Source organism: Daphnia pulicaria, chromosome 10, assembly GCF_021234035.1.
Source record: "Daphnia pulicaria isolate SC F1-1A chromosome 10, SC_F0-13Bv2, whole genome shotgun sequence".
NCBI lineage: Eukaryota > Metazoa > Arthropoda > Branchiopoda > Diplostraca > Daphniidae > Daphnia > Daphnia pulicaria.
The window spans coordinates 6,241,187-6,265,689 of NC_060922.1; the positions used below are offsets into that span (position 1 = coordinate 6,241,187).

The 24,503-nt window shown below is 41.3% G+C and overlaps 5 protein-coding genes and 5 long non-coding RNA genes across 19 annotated transcripts; 3 read left to right on the forward strand and 7 right to left on the reverse strand.

Annotated features, from left to right (window-relative positions):
- Positions 1-472: 472 nt before the first annotated feature.
- Positions 473-1,762, reverse strand: LOC124314940. The gene is made up of 5 exons (XR_006911397.1): positions 1,393-1,762; positions 1,202-1,299; positions 1,007-1,131; positions 666-818; positions 473-593 (listed from the first exon to the last, which is right to left on the reverse strand). It is a non-coding gene; the product is annotated as an uncharacterized LOC124314940 (long non-coding RNA).
- Positions 1,763-1,942: 180 nt separating this feature from the next.
- Positions 1,943-3,058, reverse strand: LOC124314924. Of its 2 annotated transcripts, none has more exons than XR_006911346.1 (5): positions 2,939-3,051; positions 2,636-2,882; positions 2,420-2,572; positions 2,265-2,355; positions 1,943-2,206 (listed from the first exon to the last, which is right to left on the reverse strand). It is a non-coding gene; the product is annotated as an uncharacterized LOC124314924 (long non-coding RNA). The 2 variants fall into 2 exon arrangements; XR_006911345.1 differs by having other exon boundaries at positions 1,945-2,206; positions 2,636-2,867; positions 2,939-3,058.
- On the reverse strand, positions 3,056-5,791 carry LOC124314925. 8 transcript variants are annotated; one of them, XR_006911354.1, is made up of 6 exons: positions 5,201-5,790; positions 4,523-4,734; positions 4,179-4,415; positions 3,988-4,119; positions 3,213-3,921; positions 3,056-3,145 (listed from the first exon to the last, which is right to left on the reverse strand). It is a non-coding gene; the product is annotated as an uncharacterized LOC124314925 (long non-coding RNA). The 8 variants fall into 8 exon arrangements; XR_006911352.1 differs by having other exon boundaries at positions 3,213-3,425; positions 3,517-3,921; positions 3,988-4,415; XR_006911351.1 differs by having other exon boundaries at positions 3,988-4,415; positions 4,523-4,647; positions 4,692-4,734; positions 5,201-5,788.
- Positions 5,792-6,826: 1,035 nt separating this feature from the next.
- Positions 6,827-7,985, forward strand: LOC124314800 (lysine-rich arabinogalactan protein 19-like). Its single transcript, XM_046780170.1, has 2 exons — positions 6,827-6,935; positions 7,010-7,985. The coding sequence occupies exons 1-2, from the start codon at positions 6,924-6,926 to the stop codon at positions 7,724-7,726; spliced, it is 729 nt and encodes a 242-aa protein (XP_046636126.1). The 5' UTR covers positions 6,827-6,923; the 3' UTR covers positions 7,727-7,985.
- A 397-nt stretch (positions 7,986-8,382) lies between these two features.
- LOC124314798 lies at positions 8,383-16,576 on the reverse strand. 2 transcript variants are annotated; one of them, XM_046780167.1, is made up of 5 exons: positions 16,461-16,576; positions 15,060-16,383; positions 14,752-14,892; positions 14,368-14,581; positions 8,383-8,883 (listed from the first exon to the last, which is right to left on the reverse strand). In XM_046780167.1, exons 3-5 carry the CDS (start codon positions 14,788-14,790, stop codon positions 8,714-8,716), a joined length of 423 nt encoding a protein of 140 aa, XP_046636123.1. In that variant the 5' UTR covers positions 14,791-14,892; positions 15,060-16,383; positions 16,461-16,576; the 3' UTR covers positions 8,383-8,713. The 2 variants fall into 2 exon arrangements, with proteins under 2 accessions (XP_046636123.1, XP_046636122.1); XM_046780166.1 differs by lacking the exons at positions 8,383-8,883; positions 14,368-14,581; positions 14,752-14,892 and having other exon boundaries at positions 15,556-16,383; positions 16,461-16,570.
- Positions 13,043-13,951, forward strand: LOC124314827 (larval/pupal cuticle protein H1C-like). Its single transcript, XM_046780214.1, has 2 exons — positions 13,043-13,169; positions 13,253-13,951. The coding sequence occupies exons 1-2, from the start codon at positions 13,158-13,160 to the stop codon at positions 13,823-13,825; spliced, it is 585 nt and encodes a 194-aa protein (XP_046636170.1). The 5' UTR covers positions 13,043-13,157; the 3' UTR covers positions 13,826-13,951.
- LOC124314941 lies at positions 16,378-17,577 on the forward strand. The gene is made up of 2 exons (XR_006911398.1): positions 16,378-16,613; positions 16,887-17,577. It is a non-coding gene; the product is annotated as an uncharacterized LOC124314941 (long non-coding RNA).
- Positions 17,578-18,159: 582 nt separating this feature from the next.
- LOC124314878 lies at positions 18,160-19,338 on the reverse strand. The gene is made up of 2 exons (XM_046780293.1): positions 18,683-19,338; positions 18,160-18,590 (listed from the first exon to the last, which is right to left on the reverse strand). The coding sequence occupies exons 1-2, from the start codon at positions 18,695-18,697 to the stop codon at positions 18,198-18,200; spliced, it is 408 nt and encodes a 135-aa protein (XP_046636249.1). The 5' UTR covers positions 18,698-19,338; the 3' UTR covers positions 18,160-18,197.
- Positions 19,339-19,665: 327 nt separating this feature from the next.
- LOC124314715 (calphotin-like) lies at positions 19,666-21,270 on the reverse strand. Its single transcript, XM_046780036.1, has 2 exons — positions 21,143-21,270; positions 19,666-21,009 (listed from the first exon to the last, which is right to left on the reverse strand). Exons 1-2 carry the CDS (start codon positions 21,218-21,220, stop codon positions 19,789-19,791), a joined length of 1,299 nt encoding a protein of 432 aa, XP_046635992.1. The 5' UTR covers positions 21,221-21,270; the 3' UTR covers positions 19,666-19,788.
- Positions 21,271-22,907: 1,637 nt separating this feature from the next.
- On the reverse strand, positions 22,908-23,919 carry LOC124314905. The gene is made up of 2 exons (XR_006911309.1): positions 23,235-23,919; positions 22,908-23,040 (listed from the first exon to the last, which is right to left on the reverse strand). It is a non-coding gene; the product is annotated as an uncharacterized LOC124314905 (long non-coding RNA).
- Positions 23,920-24,503: the final 584 nt, after the last annotated feature.

Genomic DNA, 24,503 nt, shown 5'->3' on the forward strand with positions numbered 1-24,503 from the left:
TAAAACCAATGAACTAAATTTTTTATTTTATTGTTAAAATGTTCAGAGCGTTCGGTTCAAGACGTTTTTCTTCTGTACGAGTTAAACGCAACCCGCCACCACCGCTGCGGCAATGAGACAAAAAGCAATGGTTTTTTCAAGTAATAAACCATGGTTTTTCTTTCATTGGGTGTGTGTTGCTTTGTTTATCTCGCACATGCTGTTATAGGACATGTCTACAGCCCCCAGAGATAAGTATCTGGACCGAGAAGAAGAGAGAAGTACGAGGCAAGTTTTACCGGGGAGATGTAGTCATACTAGGCTTCCGGGTTAGACTCATGACCCTCCAAAAGTTTTCATCGGATCATGTGCCTTCCAAGTCCCCGTTCGACCAGAGCCCTCCCCTCCTCCTGGTTTCACAGCGGGTGAGTGACCACCGGCGGGCGTTGGTTAGTGGTTAGTTAGGGAAACGGGGCGACAGAAAAGAAGGGAGCCCAGATATGCACTGATAATTTTATCTAATTAACTACACAATTTATCAGTCTTGGATTACAGCATTCTCTCGTCGGTTTTCACCAGTGGATGAAGTCCATGACAAATATCGAAGGATTACCCTGTAAGCAGAATGAACATTTATTTGGATGGCAATAATATTCAAACAAGATTGTAGCGACAGAAAGCAATACCTCAAGTAAAGATGCCTGCTTAAGAAAGTAAAAAGGGAGATTCAAAGGTAGCAGCAAACAGGTTAGTAAACAAGGGACCTTGTTGACTTTCTTGAAAGGACATGACTTCTCATAAAGTCTGCCATGCAAATTTAGAAACCTGGAGTTTAGAACCTGTAAATAAAAAAAGAAAATAAGTCACATTGTTTATAATTTGTGTCATCAATGTGATCTAACAGAATAAACAATTATCAGTATACACTCAAAAGTGTCTCTTAAACATTAGATAGACGTAAGTGGAGTTCGATACTTTAAATACATATTAGACTGCAATGGTTCAGTGACATGATAAGTGAACTTACACATGAAACCACCAATCAATTATCCAATCTTCTCTCGAGAAGATGAAATGAGAGATTGGTCTATGCTGGGGGCCTGGGGTTGATGATCTAGCAAGTCCAATACAAACAGCAGATAATTATGACTCCTAATAAAAGACGAGAAGAATATATGTTTCAGCAATACATGAAATGCATAAAGCTAGAGTTGGTTATTACCTGTATAATTTCAATGGCACATTCAGTGGAATACAATGATTTTGAACAAAATAGTTGACGGTAGGCTGCACGACGGCCACGACCTTTCACATTTCCTCCTGTAAGTTGATGAGAAACATTAAGGTTATCCAACATATACACGAAATAGAACACATCACCGACAAGTTAGAGACGAAATCACTTGAATTTACCTATGAATTCATTGGTAATTTTCGAAGAAACTTTTGACAGCAAACCGCCATTCCATAACTGACACAATCAACACGCCATCTATTTGACACGTCTCAAAACTCAATATTTGAAGGACTGGTCTTAAGATACTCACAAAACTTGAAAAGTCTATATTTGTTTGCTAAAACCTAGCATTCAATCCTTAGAACTGTACAGAAAACAAAGCTCACTTGCTAGTTTTATGCAAATTTTCCGGAAGTATACCAGAAGTAAGCCACAGCACCTTAACCATTGAGCTGCCATAAAATTAAACCATATATTTGTGATCTCCATGAAATTTGGGGTCGATTAAGTGTGATTTTAACGAAATCCAAAATTTGGCCAAAATCGAGAATTTTCCTGAACTTCAGTTCAGGAAAATTTTCGAAACCGGAAGTACGCGTACGTACAAAAAAAAACATGAACTTTACCACAAATTTGACGAGGATCACGAATATGTGGTTCTTTTGTGCGTCAAATAAATATTTACTGAACTACTGACTGAAATAAGAAAACCGGAAGTAGAAAAAAAGGACATTATTACTAAAAACTAACAAGTGAGCTTTGTTGCTGAAACAGAAACTGACAGCTATCACACAAAAGTTTCTTTTAGTAGCAGCGAGAAATTTCTTCAGAGATGTGCAAAGTAAACGTTATTAAACTGAGTGTAAAATTATCAAAGGCTATGACGTCTAGCGTCAGAAAAAATCCGTTCGAACAGAAACGGATTTACTCTTAGGACTCACTAGAAACCAGCTCTTGAGCGGCAACCTTGGAAAAAGAGATTTCTGGTTCCTAAAATATTTAAGGTTATAAACCTGAAGCGTGGCACAATAAATCAAATACATACTACCACTGGAGAGGCTGAGCCAACAACGTTTAACGCAGCCTAGACCTTGAAGAACTTTGGATGCTTCCAGGTGAAGAATAAGCTTACATACTTCCTAGAAATGAATTTTTCAATGTTTAATGAGATCCACTATTTCAATTTATAAAGAAAAATGTTACTTTGAGGGACTTTTCATTACACCCAACTTCTGAGAAGTTTGTAATAGAAATTGATTTTTTTTTTAACTTTAAATTTCACCAGCACTGGAAGTCGAAATGCGTTTCGTTATGTTTTGCATTTTCGTGTCCTTCACTTCGGCAGGTGTCACACGACTAAAATTGATAATTATTTTAATATTATGGACCATTAAGCGTCTTATTTCATTAGGAAAACACCTTCTGTTGAGAAACCAAGTCCATTGGACACGAAAAGTCAATCGTCTATAACAGTTACTGATAGCAACCGATCCGGAGTACATTGAGCTGAATGATGATCTACCACGAATTTGGAGATGGTCACAACGTCTCATTCATCCAGCAACATCTCATTATCATCCGGACACGCTTAGCCGCCGTTTAGTTGACCAAACGACCGCCAGTCTACCCGCTGAGAATTGGGATCAAAATTCTACAGGTAAAACTGCTGAATGAGATCACACCTTTTCATAGTAATTCATGAAACAATGTAACATGTGATACCTTCGGACTGCGGAGGTTAATATTTCTTTGTCCTGTGAACGAATCACAACGTTCGAATCGTCACATTTCCTTTAAGTTTGCCATTGGAATGGCACATTTCCTTTTAAGTTTGCCATTGGAATGGCACATTTCCTTTTAAGTTTGCCATTGGAATGGCAAAGTATACATCTCAGTGAAGCGATACTGTATTTTCCAGAAGACATTGATCTGTGTAAGGAAATGAATTAAAATTTTTGCGGTCTGGCACGCGAGAGATTTTAATTTTAATAATTACTGGAGTGGCGGAGGCAATGGAGAGCAATTAGTACAGCCAGGTAGGGGTCCCGAAGCTGAACTCATCATTGCGCGATCAACCTAAAATATGTTATCATTTATGGTGGTGAATGAATGGTGATGAATACGCCGACCCATGGGAATTCCAGTTGTCCCAGCTGCGTAAACACCAATTAAGTTGAACAACATTAGTTTGTGTTGCAGGAGTGGTGTTCTTTAGTGATGGGTTAGAGAATTATGTAGTGAGCGCAATTGCTATTAGGAATAAGCATCGAGTTTCTTCATGGTCTTAGATTTCGGTTTACCTCCAGTACCAAAATATCTAATGGCCCTTAAGTCGAGAAAGATGAGGTGGTCGTATTAGCAGCAGCTTTTTTGTTCCTCTTGTTATAATGCAAAATAGTACCTTGCGTTTACGCAATCGTGGACGAGATTGGGTGAATTCCTTGTCCAATTTTACTGTCTCTGCCTAGGTTGCCGGCTTTGGTCACCATTTCTTCTCATTGGGACATGCACAGAGGATTCGAACTTTCCAAGATAATTCGCTCAACGATTTGATGTCGTTTGCGTGGAAAACCGAGACATTCTGAACAGAGGTCTGGCCAATGTGAAGTCTTAAACGATATCGTGCTAGATGCTTTTCGTCGTGATACTGTAGAACTCAATTAATCCTCAAGACAAATTTCATCAACTTTGGGTTTCTAGATCTGCTGTTGAAAAGAATAAAATGTTCTTTAGATATGGATTCGAAAAGAAATAAAATTTTTTATCATTACCTGGTACTTTAGGCAATTGGTCTGGGATATAGAAGTAATAAAGGTTTGCTAAAGGGAACTTGAACAAGTAACATTTACGATGTCTCTTCTCTGACGCCATGGTCTTACATACCGCAAACAGATGCCGTCCATCTATGTCAAACTTGAAAATGATGTCGGTTGGTGAAGGATTTTGATTTGGTGAGGGTTACCACTGCTTTCCTTCTTGATGACTCCACCAGAACCGTCGTAAATTGCCATGAGTCTGCAAGCCAAGAGCACGCCATAATAACGCCGTCTTGGAGCGCATGGAATAAGTTCCGTTGGTTATTGGTATATCGGTAGTAGATGGTTCTTCAAGCTCTATTTTGGGATTCTTCTCCTTTCTTAACATTGAGGTTCATTTGAAAAATGTCCATAGCAAAATTCCAGAAAGGATTGGCTGGCGCCTAAATTATAACAAACTATTAGCATGTTTAAGACAAATAGCCTACTAAGTAGTTTTATTGTATGCACCTTATTCACATTATTTTGTCAACTATATTGGTGGAGTTACCTGTCTCAATTTTTCGGCTTAGATTGGATTTTTCTCTTGACAAAGGGCCTTTTCAAATTCAGTAGTGGAAAAACTGCAATCAACTGTTCAAACTGATGAGCAGCGCAGCTTGTGTAGTACCACATCTTACAGTACTCCACGGCAATAGTTTTTTCTAAACAATCACCACCACCAACAATTTATTCCAGACTGTGCAATCCAAATATTATAGTCTGAGAAAATAAATAGAGAATTTCATTAAAATATTCAGTAAATATTTAAAAAAAAACACATATACACACAACCTAACAGAATAACTATCTTTTGTGTAATTCTAATTATTTTGTGTAATTCTAATTATTCTTTTGTATGTTAAAATGTGGTGGAGGTGGGACAAATAAAACACAGTTCTACCCGTTCTACCACTTAATATCTTTAATTACTTTAAGTACTTCCTTTTCTTTATGTTCAGCTTACCGTTTCTTACCTCTTTCAGAAATGACTTAGTATGTAAAAAGGCCTTACGCAAAATCAAATGCCATTAAGAGCCAATGCAATATATACCAAATGCACTAGCCACTAGTTTTTCAATTTAAGAGAAATTTCTGCAGGAGATAAATTTGAGATTGGCAGCATGGTGTTGGCAGTCCAAACAGAACTTTACCCATAAATTACAACACAATATTAAAAAATTCTTACTTAACTGTGGAAAACTGTTCTTCTCCCCGACCACAATCTACATTTCACGGGGCTTTGCACTGCTGTTTTGATACAGCATTAATTGTAAGCCGGTAAATCGCCTCTTGTTACCCGACACCTCGTAATTACCCGACACCTCGTAACGTGGTCGCCATATCTTTTTCCAACGTAATGATGAAAGAAAAGAAAACGGACAAGACAAACGGAAACGGTAAAGAAAAGAACGTCCACAACCACATCGTCCACATGAACAATCTCCCATGACTGACGCGAGATGGAGTACAAGCTCGACGACTTCGCCATCTAGGGTGGGGCATTTGAGTAGAAAGTTAACCGTTAACGATTTAACGGACAGTTAACAAATAACAACACATTTTTTCCTCGAATACCCCCACCCTAAGTTGTCGAGCTAATACTAGCTGGTTCAATTAATTAAAAACAGGGCATTAGAAATTATGATTGAATGACCCATTAATTGTGGCATTGAATAAATCTAAATAATGATTACCTCCTGCATTTTTAAAACCCAATTTTGCAAACAAAATTTTAATTTTACCTTATTAGTGTAGTGCTTTTTTTAACCTTAACATTTTCAATGTAAAATGTGGTTCGAACTGCTTGCCGTTCAATTTAGTCACGGGGAATAAGTATCGATATAGAAATAGTGATGAGTAACAATGGCTTTTATTGAAAATATTCAACATCTTAATATTTCTTTGGTCTTGCATAAACGCAACAAAAAGAATCTACGATGTTCGAGTTGAATTACCTTAGGTAACCCTGAAAACAAGAAAGAAAAAAGGCTCGGATCGGCCTTGAATTCATGTAAAGATCTGAAATCTGACAAAACCCATTCGAGCAACACACGTCAAAAGCCTCACGATATAAACCCATTAAATAAAACTAGATGGACGAGAGCAAAAAGGTAACCAGAAAGGCAAACACCTTAAAGTTCGGGTGATACGTGTTATAGGCCACTTGGTTGAATGGGTTCAACGTTATTTATCATTTAGAAAGATTGTCTATTGAACTTAAATTTTTTTTTCTTCCACTGTTTAGAACGAACTAGCGCTTACGTAGTACATGTCCTAAGTCTGTAAAATTGACCCATATATACGAAATAAAAAATAATATTTAGTTCACGCACAGATCCAAATTAATTATTATTAATTACTACAAGGCATTTTCCCCATTTACAATTTTATTTTTAAAAATTCTGTCACTTCTAGACTAGGTTTTCTATTTTGTAGATTGATAAGAGTGATGTGAACTTGAAACGAAACAAGACTTATCCGGAGCTATTCGTTTATATTCTTCGCAAACGCGTAATGAAGTGAAATAGGAGTTGGCCGATAACAACGAAACTAGTTTTTCAAGAATAAGTCTTCACGGCCTTGAATGGAAAGATGAGCACGATGGCACGCTGGCCATGAAAGTCACGAAAAAACTAGCCATTGGACTATTTTCTGTGGAAAGAAATACCTACCGCAAAAAAGTGGTTTTCGAAACCAGAACAACAGAAAACAACAACATCAACAAAAAATTCGACAACGAAAGTGGGAGGATACCCCCCGGAGATATGGTGCAGATAGGATCAACGACCAGCAGCAACCAACAACACGCCCTGATGTAGTTTGTATAAATAGGCTGCAAGCGCACATCTTCAGTATCGAGCTAATATTCGTAATATCAACACGTAATAAATATACCTACGTCTATCATCATGAAGTTTTTGGTATGTTCACCATTCTAAAATGGAAAAGTAAATTTTTTAAAAATTAATTATTATTATTACTACCCTGTAAATAGATCATTATGCCTATGTTTGTTGCCGCTGCCTTTACTGCTCCGGTGTATCCAGCCATCCCCGGAGAGCCCTGTCTCATCCATCCGGCTCCAGTTACTTATGACGCATATCCCGAAGCTTGGAATCAAGCAGTTGTACCTCAATTCGGCTACAACTTGCTTGCTGCTCCCAGTCATCAGGCCTCCGCCTTCGCCTCAGCCCAATACGTTGCTGCTCCTGCCTATCCGTCGTACATCCAGGCTGCTCCCCAAGTCCAACAGTATGTTCACGCCTTTCCCATTGCCAGTCCGTACGTTCAGGCTGTTTCATACGATTTGGTTCCGAATGTTGAATTAGCTACCATTGCCGTCTCTGAACCCGAACCTGTCACAACACCAGCTCCTACTCCAACCCCAACACCAGCTCCTACTCCAGCCCCAACACCCGCTCCTACCCCAGCCCCGACACCTGCTCCTACCCCTGCCCCAACACCCGCTCCGGTTCCCGTTGTTTTTATCCCTGCTCCCATCCAAGTTCTTGCTCCCGCTCCCGCCCCGGTACCCTGCCCTGAACCTGCTCCTGCAGTCCCCGCCCCGGCTCCCATTCCCGTTCCGGCTCCAGCCCCGACTCCAGTTGCTGCACCTGCCCCCGTTGCCCCAGCAGTAGTCGTCTTGCGTCCTTATGACTCTCGGGAATCTATTGAAACTCCCGATTCTCGTGAATCTAGCGAAGATAAATAATTATTATTAGTTTTTATTTGAACATTATTTGGCGCTACTTTCTTGAAATGTCATAACCGGCAAAATTTCCTTCCAGTTGTCTTAAAAGTCGTAACAATTTTTTGTTTTGTTTTGTTTTTATGTTAGAAAATGGTTGTCTCATACTGGCTCAAACGGTTATTTTCCCCTCCAATTTCAATGGTTTGATATGTATTATGTAAACTGTATTACAGGGAAAAGGTACTTTCTCATGATTCTTTAATAAAAGTAATGAAGTGTGGCTCAACTCTTATGTTCTCATTCAGGTTCTGTTTTGCATTTCCTTTAATATACCTGCGACACATTGGAGGACGCAAAATAATTTTCCGAACGTTTCACATACAAGGAAAAACCAAAATGAAAAGTTGCCCAATTAATACCATATTTTACAATTGAAAATGTTTGAAGCAATTTTTTTTAATAAGCGCAAAGGCGTTTGCCATTCTAATTCTTACAGCATTTAATACTGAAGTCGTTTTTTAATCGTTTAAGTGGATTGTCAAAAGGAAGAAATAGTGTTCCTATTTGTTAACGTAACGTTTGATAGCTAAGCAGAATATGCGCCAATCGATAAGTGGGACGCTTGGCGCAAAATTGTTGTCCTGCAGTATAGCAACTCAGAACGTTGTGGACAGACGCGATCTAAAACAAGATGCAAATTTTCACAAAACTTCGACCCTTTTTGGTTTTTTGTCAGTTGTTTGGGGTGATTCCGTATTCCGTGGAAACTGAAGAATTCCCAACGAAAACTAAATTCAAAAAATTCTCTTTCTCCCTACGTCACCCAGTCGCTTGGTGGTTCTTTTTCCTGTGCACTTTCACAGTGGTAGTTTCTTGTTGGGACTTTAAAATGATTTGGAATGTACTTCATGAGGATGATGGAGTCTTGCGATCCCATGTTTCTCGCATCATTTCAGTCTTCGTTCTCCAGGAGCACATTTTCTATATTGCATTGATGGTTATGTCTCGCTATGTCATTATCAAATACGTCTGCTTTCGTCGGATTGTATACTTTCTGCAGAAGATAAACAGCGAGTTGATGGTGGATGATATGTCTCCAGATGACATTCCGACAGTGACACGGTCCGTAATGTTAAGCATAATATCTGCAATCGTTGGTGTAAGTTCGATTTGGAAGCCTAAATTTTTAAAACGATAAAAAACAAATTATTATTTACAGACAATCGCTTCGATAGCTTCAAATACCGCTTTATTCAATCTGGAGGTGGAAAACGAAGGATTGATTTCTGCTGTTATGGTTGTCGTCGGTCGGTTCTTCATTTCTATAATGCTGATCAGCACCTTTTCAATCTTTTATCTTTGCTACAAAATAACTGCTTGTTACATTCAATTCATCATCTCGGATATGAAACGACCGTTTCGACTTTTGCCAACCAAAAACGTCCCGGAAGAAAAACAATTTGCTAGGTACATATACAGTCGCGGCTGAAAGTTTCTATACGTGTAGCTCAAAAATACGCCTTTTTACTGTGTATTGGCGGATGGTGTCAGCCTATGGTAGAGGTTGAGTTACCTTATTTGCTCGATTTTCTCAAGTTTTACCCCCTACCCCCTTACACCTCCAACAATGATTTGTTGGCGCGGCTTTCTAAACTATGGGTAACCGTGGCCGATAATCAGACAGTTGCATCAATGCCCAATATTCGAGCAATAGCTCTTAAATTAAAGGGTGATATGACAGGGGATTGATCAGGTTGTTGCTGTGACAATTTCTGCATCGATTGGTGTCATTTTAGCATTAGGCAATAGGATTGCGTTAAGTTTGCGTTATCGCGGGTAAATTAGTGATCGATGTTAAGAGGAAGAGTTAAGTAAAGAAGGGCGGTAAAAAATAAAGAAACGAGCAAATAAGGTAGCTCAACCTCTACCATAGGCTAACACCATCCGCCAATACACAGTAAAAAGGCGTATTTTTGAGCTACACGTATAGAAACTTTCAGCCGCGACTGTATACCGCATTAACCTTCTTTGATCATACATTAACCATATAATACATGTCATTACTTACTACTCTTGCAGGATTAAAGTGGTGGACACTAACGCAATATTAAGTTGGAAATACAAACTCAGACACAGCAAGCGAATGTTTGGATATTTGTGCGAGGCGATCACAAATTTAAATCAAGTGTTCTCGTATTCCGTGTTAGTCTTCCTGACACTTCGATTAGTTTCATCAGCTTTTAGTTTATATATCATCATTAATGGACTGATGAACAACAATAATGAATTTTTCAAAGTCCTTATTCCTGCATGTGTCGCAAATTCCATCGTTAGCTTTTTGAGTGTTTTCGTTGTTCTTAAAGCTACCGAATCTCCGAACGTTCAGGTACGACAAAAAACTAACCTTCCCAAGCATTTTCGTTTACTAGTTTACGTCTTATTTTTCTCTGTATAGGCACGACATCTCCGTGAGAGAATCTTTACCATTTTGAATGAGGAAACCGATCTTCAAATGGACGATGAGCTTGAGGTAAATTTAATACATACTCATTTCTGTCATTCTTAAAATTATGAGAAATACGGGACAAAATCATTTAATGTACGTTGAACAAAAAGGCATTGTTGTTTCTCAAAAATATCTCCGAAGAGCGCATTCGATTGTCAGCCGCAGGACTTTTCCATGTTGGCTTGAATCTTATCCCATCGGTGAGTTAGTAGTAATTGCGATTACTTTTGGATATTTTGTCAATATTGCTGAGACCCTCTAATCGATTTTGTTGTTCCTTTATCCATAGTTAACTGCGTCAATTATTACTTACTTCATTATATTGCTTCAGACCAAATTAGACTAATTCTAAAATGGATTACAATTTTAATATTTTAATTTCTTTATTTGATTGCATTCACTGTTTTTACAAAATTAGTTATGTCTGGTTCAATTGGCTAATACAAGATGCATTATTGCAATTCCTCGGTATTTTCACTGAGTTTATTTTTGTTGGCTAGCAAGGGATTAATAAACTAATTATAATTCTTTGCGCGTTTTCAAAATATGCGAAGCGCACCTAATAAGACGAACCAATTTTAATCGTGTAAAGTGGATTGGATGAATACATTGCAAAACAAGTCAACATAAAATAGCATTTTCATTTCGTATTTACCAAAGTGCCCCTCTGGTATTTAGTAGCTGCATAACGGCTCGTGCGGTCACTTTCCATTTCTCTAATTTAAAGTGTATCCCGCTGTTCTTTTCTAATCAATCAACGAATCTCCAGACAGAAACGACGCATATGATCCTCTTACATCCTCGCGACAACCTATGAACTTTAATGTTAATGACTTGTTCAAATAAAACACTCCATACCTGGCGTTTCCATGACTACCTAAACCTAACACCTGATATGCAGCATATAGACAAAAAAGTCTTCGCGAGATTGTTTCAATATTCTACTTTCGGTTGGAGTTTATAGGTTTCTGTCATGTCGGTCTTTGAACACTTACGCCCATTAGTTAGCCTCTGTCAAGCCTGCGGCATGATCCCTTTCACGATCGAAGAAAATAAAATTTCAAAGAAATTTGTGAGATTTACATTCTCCTTCAAACATCGCAGTACCTGGTGGTTTATGGGCATTTTCCTGATGCAATTTGTGTTGGTCGCAATGATGGTAAAGCTTTCTGTAAGTATACTTGATGGATTGATAAACGACAAAAATGTTCCAATGACCGTCACCATTCTGAGCGGAATAACCATGTTCTCCTACACTGCCCAAATTTTGCTATCCCGCTGGATAGCTTTGAACTACCGGAAACTGCGTAAAGCTGTCGAAGCCCTACAAGAAGTAGAGAGACTTTTCGGGGAGAAATTTATCGAGCAGCACCAGTGCTTTCTTGGGTATCGGTTTATTATCGCTGTTACACTCATCGTCTCAACGGTAAGCTTCAGATAAACTTTAATTTAATTTTTTTTTTCAGCCATTACAACTTTTCAAACAGACGCGATTGTTATTGACAACAGGTTGTATTTTCCTTCGTTGTGTTGGCCTCTCTCTTTCAACAATTATTTACGGCGGATATGGGCTTGTTGATAACTGTAGTTTCATACTTCATGCTCTCACTGGTCAACGTAATGATTGAATGCACATTTTTGCTCATTCACATGTCTTATTACGTCATCAGTCACTACGTACAACTTTTATTTCTAAACTCGGGCAAGAGCGATGCTAACGGACTTCCGGTGGCTTCCCGAAAAAGGTAGGACATAATCTGAATTATATTTAAAAATTAATTTCAATCTTACTGTTCAATTCTTGTTGAATGAGGTATGCAGGGCGGAGAACATAAAAGAATTAAGACAAAACGCTCTAATCTTTGATTACCTATGCCAAGCCTCATCCGAACTGAACGACCTTTTCTCAGTCCCTGTCCTTTTCATTTTAACTGTGAAATTCGTCACCGTCGTCAGCGCTGCCTTCACCTATATTTATAGTTTTACTTATTCAAATCTCATAATAGGAAATTTATTGTTTGTTTCTCCTTTCCTTTTTGTTTGCGACTGGATCCGACTATTGGTCATTTTCACTGCCGCTGACATGCCCGTTAATCAAGTATAATGTTATCATACATTTTAGATTTATACGAATGTTACCTTAGTTACCATTAATTGAACTTATGTTTAATCAGGTTCGAATTCTTCGGGAGCGATTATGTGCACGGTCTTATTCTAGATTTTCCAAAACGCTGGCTGAAAATGTTGCAGTAGGTTTCATTATAAGTCCAGTATTAACTGCTAAAATCTTACTGTTTCACACCTAACTATTTAAGGAGATGACAATCCTGATGCAAATGAATGAAGATCGCATCCAAATGTCGGCTGCAGGAGTGTTTAAAGTTGGAGTGCACCTTATTCCGGCTGTAAATTTCACTAACTGTTACCGAAATTTAATTCAAAATCTAACGAGCAATTCTCAATTTGATTTGGTTTGTTATAGTTGGTGGGTGCCGTAGTGACGTACATGGTCATACTCCTTCAGAATTAGTCAGGTACAGTACGAAACCTAGCAGTCTTATTACAACGCGTGCTAAATCAATTCGTTAAGTTAAAGGGAAAACTAGTTCAATGAAAATGAAAGTATTTGAGGATTTGGCATCAAATAAGATCAAATAAACTAAAGTCATGGATTTTCGTTCAAGAGTAATCGAGATGACCATGAATCCACAAGGTTATCAAGACGAGATGGATTGGAGACCCACGCCAAGATATAGCCGGAAGAGTTAAAATGAGATTTTATGCGGAAAAAGAAAAAGAAATGTGGTAGCAGAGGGTAGAAGAGCGCATTCTAGTCGCAAGTCGTTTGTCAAGACCAACGCCCTGTTTTTCTTGTATAAATACTGCACACAAATCTCTCCACAATCGAGTCAGTGTTCCAGCTCAATCGCAACTAAGAAAACCAAAATGCATTTCTTTGTAGGTTTCAATTAAGATTGTCGCTCACTGCTAATAGAGTTATTTTGTCTTTTTTAATAATTAATGTTTTGTTTCCCCAAAAGGCCGTCCTTCCTCTGTTTTTTGCTGCTGCCATTGCCGCACCAGTTCCCGCTGTACCCTGCGCCCATACTTATGCTGCTACTCCTATTGTCTTAGCCGCTCCTGCACCAGTAGCTGTTGCCGCTCCAGCACCCGTCTATGTCGCACCTGCCCCAGTCCATGTTGTCCCCCAGGCCTTCGAGACCAGGGTCCACTACGCCGAGACTCCCGTCGTCGTCGGACACACTTCAACCATCATGAAGCCCAACTTGGGCGCCGGTGCTCACGTCACCAACTTCGACTTCATGGGATTGGCCCAGACCAAAACCGTCGGACAGGAATCCTTCGTCCAAAAGTCCAAAGTTTTGGCTCCCGCCCGCAGCGTCTCCGAAATCACGCCCCAGGTGACCGTCCAACACCCGACCAAAGTCAACGTTGAAAAGTTCGCCGTTGAGGTGCCCGTCGCCGCTCCTTACGCCCAGCCCGTCCCAGTTCCAGTTGCTCCCCAATACGAAATCCACCAGTATCACGCAGCAGCTGCCGTTCCAGCTGTCCATTTCCACGATGGCATCCCATGCAGCTCCAAGACCCACTAAATGAAATCGACTGAATTTGTCTTTACTGAAACATGATATCTACTCTTTCCTGACGTAAACGAACCTGTAACAGTTTTTTTTTACTATTGCTGTACAAGTGACGAAAATTACACATTTTTACGAATAGTGACGTATAAAGCCTGATTAATGAAAAAGGAGGGAGTTGTCTCCATTAGCACAGTGTAACTGTAAGAGGAAAAGTGATAAAAAAATGTCCTTCAAATTATTCCTCTTGGATATGGTATACGTTGAAAGTTTAACGGACTTCAAGGATTTATTGCGGTTCTTCTGTGGCTGGGCTTGACGTACAATTTTTTCTCAGAATCGAGGCCAGTGCCTTGCCTCCAAGGCAAATGTACACAACCAATCGACCGGTGCGAAAACATGCCTAAGTTGTTCTACAAATGACTTGAATTTAACGAACTCTTTGAACTGAGTTAACAAAAACGGCAAGAGCAAACAGTACCACACCGTCTAGCTCTGGAATAATCGAACTTCCATCAGATAATCAAATAGGAAGAATAGCGATAAATTTGTCCTACCTTTAATCCTGGGATCTCCACAGCCAGGCATCAACGAGGGCTCCATCTGTAGAAGAGTTGAATCCACGGATCCACCAGGCAGGATAGAAAAAGGGGCTGGGTCCTCGTGAATACCCCCACACTCGCATGGGTGTACACGAGGACATTTAAAGAAAGGGGAAGACGTGATAACTCGGCCGACATCGGAAGTTTCTCCAATCATGATGCTGTTTGTCTAAATACAAAAATAAAATTGGGTTACAAAAATTATTTACAGAAACAACAAGGAAGAAAAGTTTAAAATAAGACAGTGGGTAACCCCTACTTGTTTACACTGCATTTTTACAATGAATCATTAGAATTTGTACCAGATTACAGGTTAATAAAAGTAACGAAAATCATTACCCAAGCAATGATTCTGGGATTGTTGGTGATGATAGTCATTGTTTAGAAATCAATACCAGGTCCAGCACAAACAAAACTGGCATATCTTGTGGTTATAATGGCATTCTTAGTCTGTGATGATGGCTCGCTCAGGCCTCAAATCTGCACAAAAGAAAAGGTTATAAAGTGCAAACAAACTGCCATGTCTCGGCAGGGGGCTTGCATGATAAATGCTAGTCAAGCAGGTACATTTCACTAATTTGTAACAGGTTAAGCTCTTCTATCTAAGCTCCCATAATCATTCTGTTTGTATTCTTAGTTTTATTTACCTGCCAAACAGCATAGAGGGCATGAAGAACAGCGACACCAGAATTCACACGACGGTCGATCACATTTTTATCATTTTAATTATTGTGCTATTTTTCGTGCAGCCACGTACATTCGCAAAAAATTTATCGTTCCATATTCTTCTTAAACTTAATCTTATACTTCTTAAACTTCGTCTCTTTTTGCATGCTTTTTGCGAATCTTTTAAACAAAACGGGAGCAGACGACACTAATATTCTAATTAGTCATGTTTTCTTAAGATATCGATAGAAATTTCAATCGACCCTAAATCCAAACAGCTCAAAAACGATATAATCGGTTATCTCAGCCACACTTGACATCCGCTGATCGGATGGGAATTATTTTGAATCCAGGGCCCTCTTGAAAGTCAAGAAGGAATAATTTTTTTTATTAAAAAATGCTAAATACGGCTTATTATTGGTATTCGCATTATACCGACATAATGACCTATCTTTATCAAAAATTCTAACGTCAATAAACCGAAAGACCGAAACTTTATTTTCTGTAAGTATTCCAAAATGATGTTTCCAATACGTTGAAGGCAGGAGTGGGTGGAATGCATAAGAGAACGGAATCATACTAAGCTACTACGGTTAATGCCGGAGTGTGAACATGATGGATCTCGTAATGGGGAGCCACTGGAACCGGGACATGGAAAGCGTATGGCGTAGCCACTGGCACTTGGACAGCAACTTTGTCGATGTTGACTTTTGTGGGATGCTGGACGGTCACCTGGGGAGTCACTTCGGAGATGGCACGGACGGGTGCAAGAACCTTTTCCTTGGTAACAAGATCGTCCATAGGGGGAGCATCGCCAGCTGGGACGGATGCCTTAACATTCAAGACGGTCGGAGCGATACCATAGCCAATTTGCGGAGCAGCAAAAGTCAGTGGAGCTGGAGCAGCGAAAGCAAACGGATGATGGGCGACGTACGTTAATGGAACGGCCTTTTCCGTGGGTTCTTCTTTCTTGGCCTCGGGAATAACATCAGGATCGGCGACAGTCTCATCTGCTTTTTTGGTCTCGACGACGACAGAATCGACCGAGGGAGCGACGGCGACTGTTGGAGCGGCCAGAGGAGCGACGGCGAATGGAGTCAAATTCGGTTTCAGGATTGTGGCAGAATGGCCGACCACGACGGGAGTGTCTGCGTAGTGAACTCTGGTCTCAACGGCTGGAACAGCGTGAACGACATGTAGGCCCACCGGAGATGGATAGGCTGCTGGAAACGGAAATGTGTGCGGGTAGACCAGATGTAGCGGTGCGGATAGGCCGGTGGCAACCACCAAAGAGAAAATAGTTATCTGCGCCGCAACAAACAAAAAGGACCTTCAATATTATTTGATTCCGAAATAGTTTTTACCCTTTTAAAATAATTTACCAAAAGCTTCATGTTGTTGCTGGATATTCCTGGTAGGACGACGTGAATTGGAAGAGTGACTCGTTTGTTGAAGATGTTCGCCAAAGTATTTATACTCGGCGCTTGGGCCGTTTAATATTTGCCCAGCGTTTTTACACTTCCGACGCTGGCAAGGTGAGCCTGGCTCATTTTTTCTTTCTTTCTCAGACAAAATGGGCCGTAAATAATAGTAACATGTGTAGCGCAATAACAATAAAGTATACATAGGAAGACCTCCTGCGCTTAGCTTTTTTCATTGTCTTGTTTATTATATTCCAACTCTTTCCTCCTTTTTGGGGGGCGTCGAACGTAAGAATTTTTGTTTCGTTTGCGGTCACATTTCTCATCTTTATGGCTGTACCGCCGCTTTCGTTTTCCGCGCCAGCGCTATATTATTTATATTTATAGAGAACCTTGTGAATTTGTGATGCTGCTGGACTTGCCAACCTTGTGAATAACTTGCACCGCGCGGTGGGGATGATATCTTTCAACATATCTTCGGATCCTACTACCCAATAGCGCCAAACATCCCATTTCTTTGCGCAGCTTTTGAAAAAAAGAAAGAAGCGCGCTCGGCAGACCACACCCTGGTCGTGTACCGGTTTGACGCCGGGAATAACCTTGGCAGTGAAGTGCGTCAGCAACCATCAAGTCTCGTTTGCATCGTTAAAGTTTCCTCATTTTTTGTTTTTGTTTCAAACGATTTTTCGGCGTCGAGTGACACAAGAATAAGGAGATGGACAGACAATAGACAAATAAAACAAAAACGCCAAACAAGTGGGAAAAAGTGAAAGGTGGAAGATCAACTTTTTCATGTTGCGGAGAGCGCCCGCAGATATGAGCATCCGGGTGGGTTGTTGCCTTGTTGCCCAATTTTTTCTCATCAAACAACCAGAGCGTGTTGTGCGTGTTTCAGCAGAAACGTATACCTGCTATACGTATACCTGCTGGGAGATATATAGGAGCATCATAATTTACGCTTTGCAAAACCTTCTTCTTTTGTTCGGCCTTGAAAACTTTGTTGGATGTTCTCACGTTTCTCCTCCGGTGATGTTAAAGATGAAGCTGAATAAAATAATAAATTATTCTTGTTCGTGTATACATAACCAGAATTCTCTCGTGCAGTTTTTTTTTATAAGTGATTTTTTTTTCTCGATTGTATCAATATTAAACGGGTTACCACCAATGATAAAAATATAATGGATGGTCCCTTTGCGTCTTGTTCATCCTTGGAGGAATCAAACAAAGACTTGCAGAAACTTCCAATTTTGAAAAGAATCAGAATTTGAAATGGCTACGCGCTTTCATGCGGTGGTCAAAATGCTCACCGTCCTTGAAGTAGTCTTCCAAGTCCGGTTCTTCAATCTCTTATGCGCGATGGTCATTACGTGCACTTCCTCACGTATATGGCAACGGAGTCTGTAAAAATATTCCAGTGTATAAGAAACACATTGCCGATAATGCCAGTAATGAAATGGAGAGTGACCGCCACAATTGTTATAGACGCCGCCATCAAAACGGCTCATGGTCGCGATGGACGATGGACGAAGACTTCCTGTTCGAGCCCATCAAAAGAGAACCACACCTTTCTATTTCACCTCAATAGACTGATATTGAAGACAAGGCATCACGACTGGACTGGCTGTTCTAGTTTCAACCAGTACAAGGAAAATGATTTCCGTAGATGGGAACTGTTTTATTATGTCAAATTTAGATTTTTTAATAATCATAAGGAGAGTAAACCGAATAGCTGGGCCAGTAATAAGAATAAATAGGTATCAAGTTGTTATTGGGAGTGAGGAAATAGCTAATAAAATAATAGTGATTACAATAAGAAGAGTCTTGCGGAAGAATCTCCTCCTCTGGGGGTTGGTAATCTTCATCCGGCAGAGCTATGACGTTGACAATAGTCGAGTGTCTGAATGCAGATTTTTGCCTTTTGCCATCGGCTATTTCCTTGATTAAATTTTCAATTCGGACAGGACGGCGGGAGGATGCCTCGTTGACCTTGGCATTGGCGACGTTCGGATCGCCCACGCCGGAAGGGAAACGTGAGTTCCATCCAGGCGCTGCAAGGCAAGGTGCGAATAAACACACCAACGATGCAATGACCTGTACACGTTTGGTAGTCAATTTTTTTACTTTAGTGAATCGGAAAAATAAATAGACTTTGTTGTCAGGAAAGAGTAAATAATAATACTTGCCAAAATCGTTTTCATTGCGGTTTCACTTACGTTGGTCAACAATAACGTGTACTGTATTTATTTCCAAGAGGAACGGAAGAGAGGAATTAGCGAGGCCGACTGAAAGTCTGATGAACATGTAAACCTTATTATATAGGTACCAGTACTGCATACAAGCCTATGAACGCATCAGTACCGACAAGGAATTTCAATGTTCAATTTTTAAAGAAAGGCCTTTCTTTCTTTTGAATGTGCTTTTTTTTCACTCCTGTAGGCGCGGGACTTGCTTTGAAATTTCTTCTATTCCGCTGAGGCGTATCAAATCGATAATCTATGGCGGGAGGAATTTTTTCCAGTCACGATTATTGGGAAATCACTATCAACTATTTTTTTTTTTCTTAATATTGGATAGGCTATGCCTTGCATAAATTGTTACATAAAAGAAGCTGTTGCATAACTTATAACCACAGGTCACTGCGATCGCAAGATTGTAGGGCGGGAAACTTTAAAAAACTTTATAACTGTTAAAGTTATAAAGTAGGTCAACATGTATACTAGTCTATACAGTCTCCTATGTCTAGAAGTTCGGGCAATCGTTCCTATACGTTCTAAACCTACGAAGCTGCGAAGGCCAACTAATGTAACTTGATGGCAGACTAGCGCATGGACTTGGCTGTTTGTTTAATACTTTTTTCTATCGCACTTTGTTATATGCATCACTTGCATCAGCCAACTGGTTAGTTGTTACCAAGGCCAACCGGTGCGGTTTACTTGGGTAGCAGCAGAATTACTGTAAAACTGGTTCTTTGCGTGCAAAAAACGAGTAGGAAACAAAACAATGAAATGCAAATCATTGACAGTTGTTGTCTGCGGGCACAAAGTTAACAGTATAGATGATAACCAGATCGCATCACAGCGCTCATCCAGTCAAGAATATTTGATTGCCCAACTGAGAAATCAATTGCGTATAGGATTTGAGAGGTGAAACCATTAAAAAGACAAAATTACAATCAAAAAAGGTTTTATGTATTCCGGTATTAACATAACACAATCGAAAACATCGAATCAAAGATCAATCTTGAGTTTGAATTTGAAGATTATGTAGAATAAGAGCTAGTCGATTTGATTTAATAGTGTTTCTTGTCAGCGCATGGGATGCTATTGTGGAAATGGACAGCTGGAACGGCAGCTGCTGCGTGATACTGGTGGATTTCGTATTGGGGAGCAACTGGAACTGGGACGGGCTGGGCGTAAGGAGCGGCGACGGGCACCTCAACGGCGAACTTTTCAACGTTGACTTTGGTCGGGTGTTGGACGGTCACCTGGGGCGTGATTTCGGAGACGCTGCGGGCGGGAGCCAAAACTTTGGACTTTTGGACGAAGGATTCCTGTCCGACGGTTTTGGTCTGGGCCAATCCCATGAAGTCAAAGTTGGTGACGTGAGCACCGGCTCCCAAGTTGGGCTTCATGATGGTGGAAGTGTGTCCGACGACGACGGGAGTCTCGGCGTAGTGGACCCTGGTCTCGAAGGCCTGGGGGACAACATGGACTGGGGCAGGTGCGGCATAGGCAACTGGAGCCGGGGCAACGTAGGCAACTGGAGCCGGAGCGGCAACAGCTACTGGTACGGGAGCGGGAGCAGGAGCAGAGATGGGTGCTGGGAAGTCGTATTCAACTTTGACGGGAGCGGCAACCTGGACGACTGGGGCTGGTGCGGCATAAGCAACGGGAGCAGCAACAGCGACAACTGGGGCTGGGGCCGGGGCGGAGATAGGAGCGGGGAAGTCGTATTCAACCTTAACTGGTGCAGGTGCGGCATAGGTGATTGGTGCTGGGGCAGCAACAACAACTGGTGCCGGAGCTGGAGCAGAGATGGGTGCAGGGAAGTCGTACTCGATCTTGACTGGTGCCGGCAGGGCAACGGGAGCAGCAACCGGGACGACTGGAGCTGGTGCTGGGGCCGAAATGGGAGCGGGAAAGTCATATTCAATTTTGACTGGAGCGGCAACAGCTACTGGAGCAGCAGCAACAACAACTGGGGCTGGTGCTGGGGCGGCAATTGGTGCAGGGAAGTCGTATTCAACCTTAACTGGTGCAGGTACGGCAACAGCTACTGGGGCAGGAGCTGGAGCAGGAGCAGATACTGGAACGGGGAAGTCGTAAGTGATTTGGGGTTGAACGGCAACCTGGACGGGCTCAGGGACGGCGTAGGTCAGGGCAGCTGGGTAAGGGACTGGGGCAGCGGCGGCATAGGCCACGGCAGCGACTCCATGGGCACACGGGACGGCCGGGTTGACCAAGTTAGCCGGTGCGGCCGATGCGGCGGCAACCAAAAAAGTGACCAAAATCTGCCAAAATGAAATCAATGTCATCAGTTTGAGAATGAAATGGAAACAATAGTTTTTGAAGAGCGTTCATCAATTATAAAAATGTTAAAGATGAAGAAGTAAGTAAGTATGTATGGAAGAAGTTGTCTCTTACCAAAGGGTTCATTTTCGACTTGAGACTGAATTGAGAACTTGTCGGTAACTGACGATTGAACTGGGAGTTACGATCCATTTTTATACGCGAATAGTCGATGGGCGTCGGAGTTTCTTCCCTTGCTAACCTTGAGGACGCAACGACTAGATGGTGTTGAACATTCTCTATTCTTCTTGGGCTTCTCAAGATTTCTTCTCCTCCCACAACTCCCCCTACCATCTGTTATCTCCATCGAAGGGAAACGGGGGAGTGGGAGGAGGAAGGAGGACTCAGGTCCACACCCAATTAATGATATTCGTTCGTCCAAGGCGTCGCCCTTGATCTTGAAGTTGCCGATTCGTCTCGAAGAGTCTCCCCGTGTGGCAAGGCCATTTCCCTGACGTGAAATTTAATCATCCCTGTGCCTGCTCTTAATGTTTCTTTTTTTAGTTTACTCTTTTTTCTATTTTTATTTTCACGTTGCCCTTCTGCTTTTGAGTAGACGGGAAAAGAGTTACATGTTAGGGAAAGTGAATCCGGTTTTTCTTTTAGGGCGTGTCCCAAATCCCAACTTGTAGATTTTGATCCATCGATCAAAAGCTGAAATTCACTTTGGCTGTCTTTGTTCTGTTGCTAACCATTCAGATGACGAGAGTGGCCATCCCGATTTCGTCTCCAAACTATTCCAAGTTATTCAGAATAATAAAAATCTTGTGTTTTTTTTTTCCGAATTTTTTTTATTTCGTGTACCAATAAATAAATCTTCGATGGACATTACATATTTAGCTGTCTTAATAATTGCGAAATAAAATTTCTTTTTTCCATGACATACGACATTATCCCGGAAATGGTTATACAAATTTTATAATAATACTACACTGCGTCTCTTTTTGAAAAATAGCTAACCACCGACAGAGACCACACCCAACAACGGAAAAGAAGAATGTTATTTGACAAAATTCAAAGTTGCCAACCACAGCAATATACCGGACCACCAGCAAAAATCGCCCGCATACGTGTCGGTCTTGAAATGCAAAGTGTCTTTTAAGTTATAGTTAAATTACTATTATTAAGTGGCAAGCAAAGTTTCACAGCAGCCTTGAAGTGGACCGGAAGGACTGTAAATGTGGGTTCCAGTTGAAGCAAATTCAGTAATTACCGTACAGGTACTCATCGTCGGGATAATAATTGAGTGGATAATCGATAGGAAAATAAGACTCATCATCGATAAGATGTTGATCGTAATCCTTTGGACTTGAAGATCGGCTTTCGGCGATCGGCGAGGCGACTCCGATGTACGGCCAATTGGGACCGTCCGGAACCGGAACGTATTGAGCACCACCTCCGGAACTGTATGATTGCGAATCAACACCGAAGGAACTGACCTTTGGCCTTCCAAGAAACGGCCAATTGGGACCGTCGATAATGGGAAGGTATTGGGCTCCGGTTGCGGCGCTATTGGTCACTGCACCGGGACCTCCGTAATGAGCGGGAACGACGGCCAGGGGTCCGGCGAAGGCTCCGTTGACTTTGGCGGGAACTAGAAAAGCTCCGGGAATGGAATTACCTGCTCGACTGATCCCGTTTTTGGAATTGGCTTTCGTTCTCATCTCAACTCCCTGCCGGTTTTGTCCTTTGCTCTTGGACAATTGGCCGAGGATGTAGTCGGAAAACATGTCGTTCAACTGGGACACTTGGTAAGGATCCTGGTAATAATAATCGTCGCTCATCAGCGATCTGGATTGCACCGGAGCAGCCACCATGTAATAATACGGATTGTAATATCCCAGCATCCGATCGATTTCCGGCTGGTAGTAGCGGTAATTATTTGACGGACTGGAATAATAGCGGGACGGATAGGCCGAAGCTGTCAAACTCATCATGAGGACGAGTCCGATTAACACCGTCATCGTATTCATCTAACAGTTGAAATGCAACAGCAGCACCGAAAAGGGAATGAGAAAACAGAAAACGAATCAAAATGAATCATAGCTAAGATGTATAGACGTATATGGCGCAGCACAGGAGCCACCACCCAGCAGTGTCTTGGCTAGTGGCCGATACAAGACTAAACAGGTAAAGTGAAAAAAGACTCGGGTGAATCTGCTTTTACCTTCGAAAATGGTTATGTAGCAGTAGCCGGTTTGACGGAGAAAGTGGACTGACAAGGTTCATCTGCCAAGACCGCCAACTTATATATGCACACGCAAGGGTGGTAGACATGACGTAAGCCAGGGGGTAAAGAATCTTCTTCTTCTCATAATTTGGTGAAGCGCTGTATCATCACATATAATCAAGCCCATCAAGCCCAAATATGCTGGGCTCCATCTTTGCTGAAGGAATTTACAAGTGTCCATGGGGCTCGGGTACTATATAACTCGTTGACTGGACAATGCCCCACGATACTTACAACATATCCCCAGCAAAAATGCCGGACCGAAACTAAACATTATTTCTCCAACCTCTTGTGCTGATGGGACGGAATGGTGGTCGACGAACTCGGCGAAAAGTGCTGGCCGCCGAGAGAGACGTGCGTGATACAAGGAACGTGCGTTATTGTGTGTCTCGGGTGAAAAGCCAAAGCGCGTCTCTCATGGTGATGAATGTATACGAAAAAAAGCTTTTGTCATAAATTAGATGATTGCGCGGACATCTCCGGGACCGAAACGGACAGGCCAAGGTTAAACTGGATATTCGTCTTTAAATAAACTCTATAGAAGAATGTGTAAAGCCATTTTTTCCAGCTTCTGTCACGAAGATCAAGAATCGTGAATTATAAACAATTAATTTTTTTAAAAAAGAAGAATAACTTATAATAATAATGAGTCCAGTGAACCGTGGTGATGACATGGACATTTTTGACCAGCAACAAAAAAATTCCAAATTAGCTCGGCGTATATTATCGTCTAAACTTTTGTTGGCTGCGTGAGTCTCATGCAAATCAGCAAAGGGAGATGGCCGACTCAAAGGAGCGATAAGTGATGCGGGTCTATTATCATTTCATTCCAGCAGGCAACAGCAAAAAACACTTTCAGCTCATCTCCTCGAGGATTGCAGCGTACTCGGAATACTCGAAAGTAGCACGCAGTAGATTCACGATATCATCACGCATTTTATCAGTAAAAACTCGTTTATTCCCAGAAGGTCTTTTTTTTTGTAAGTTGATGCGCAAAGGGATGCGATTCGTCTTTTTTTTTTGTGTGTATGTTATTGTTGACGACGAAAGCGATGGCCTTGCCGAACCGCGTGATGGGCCAACTGGATGAGTCGGGTGTGGTCCACCGTCTCCCGGTCCCCCCCTTTCGAACATTGTGATCAACGCGGGTTCAAGATTCGGGAAGAATCTGTAAGATTTATCAAGGTTGTGGCCATACATGTCATT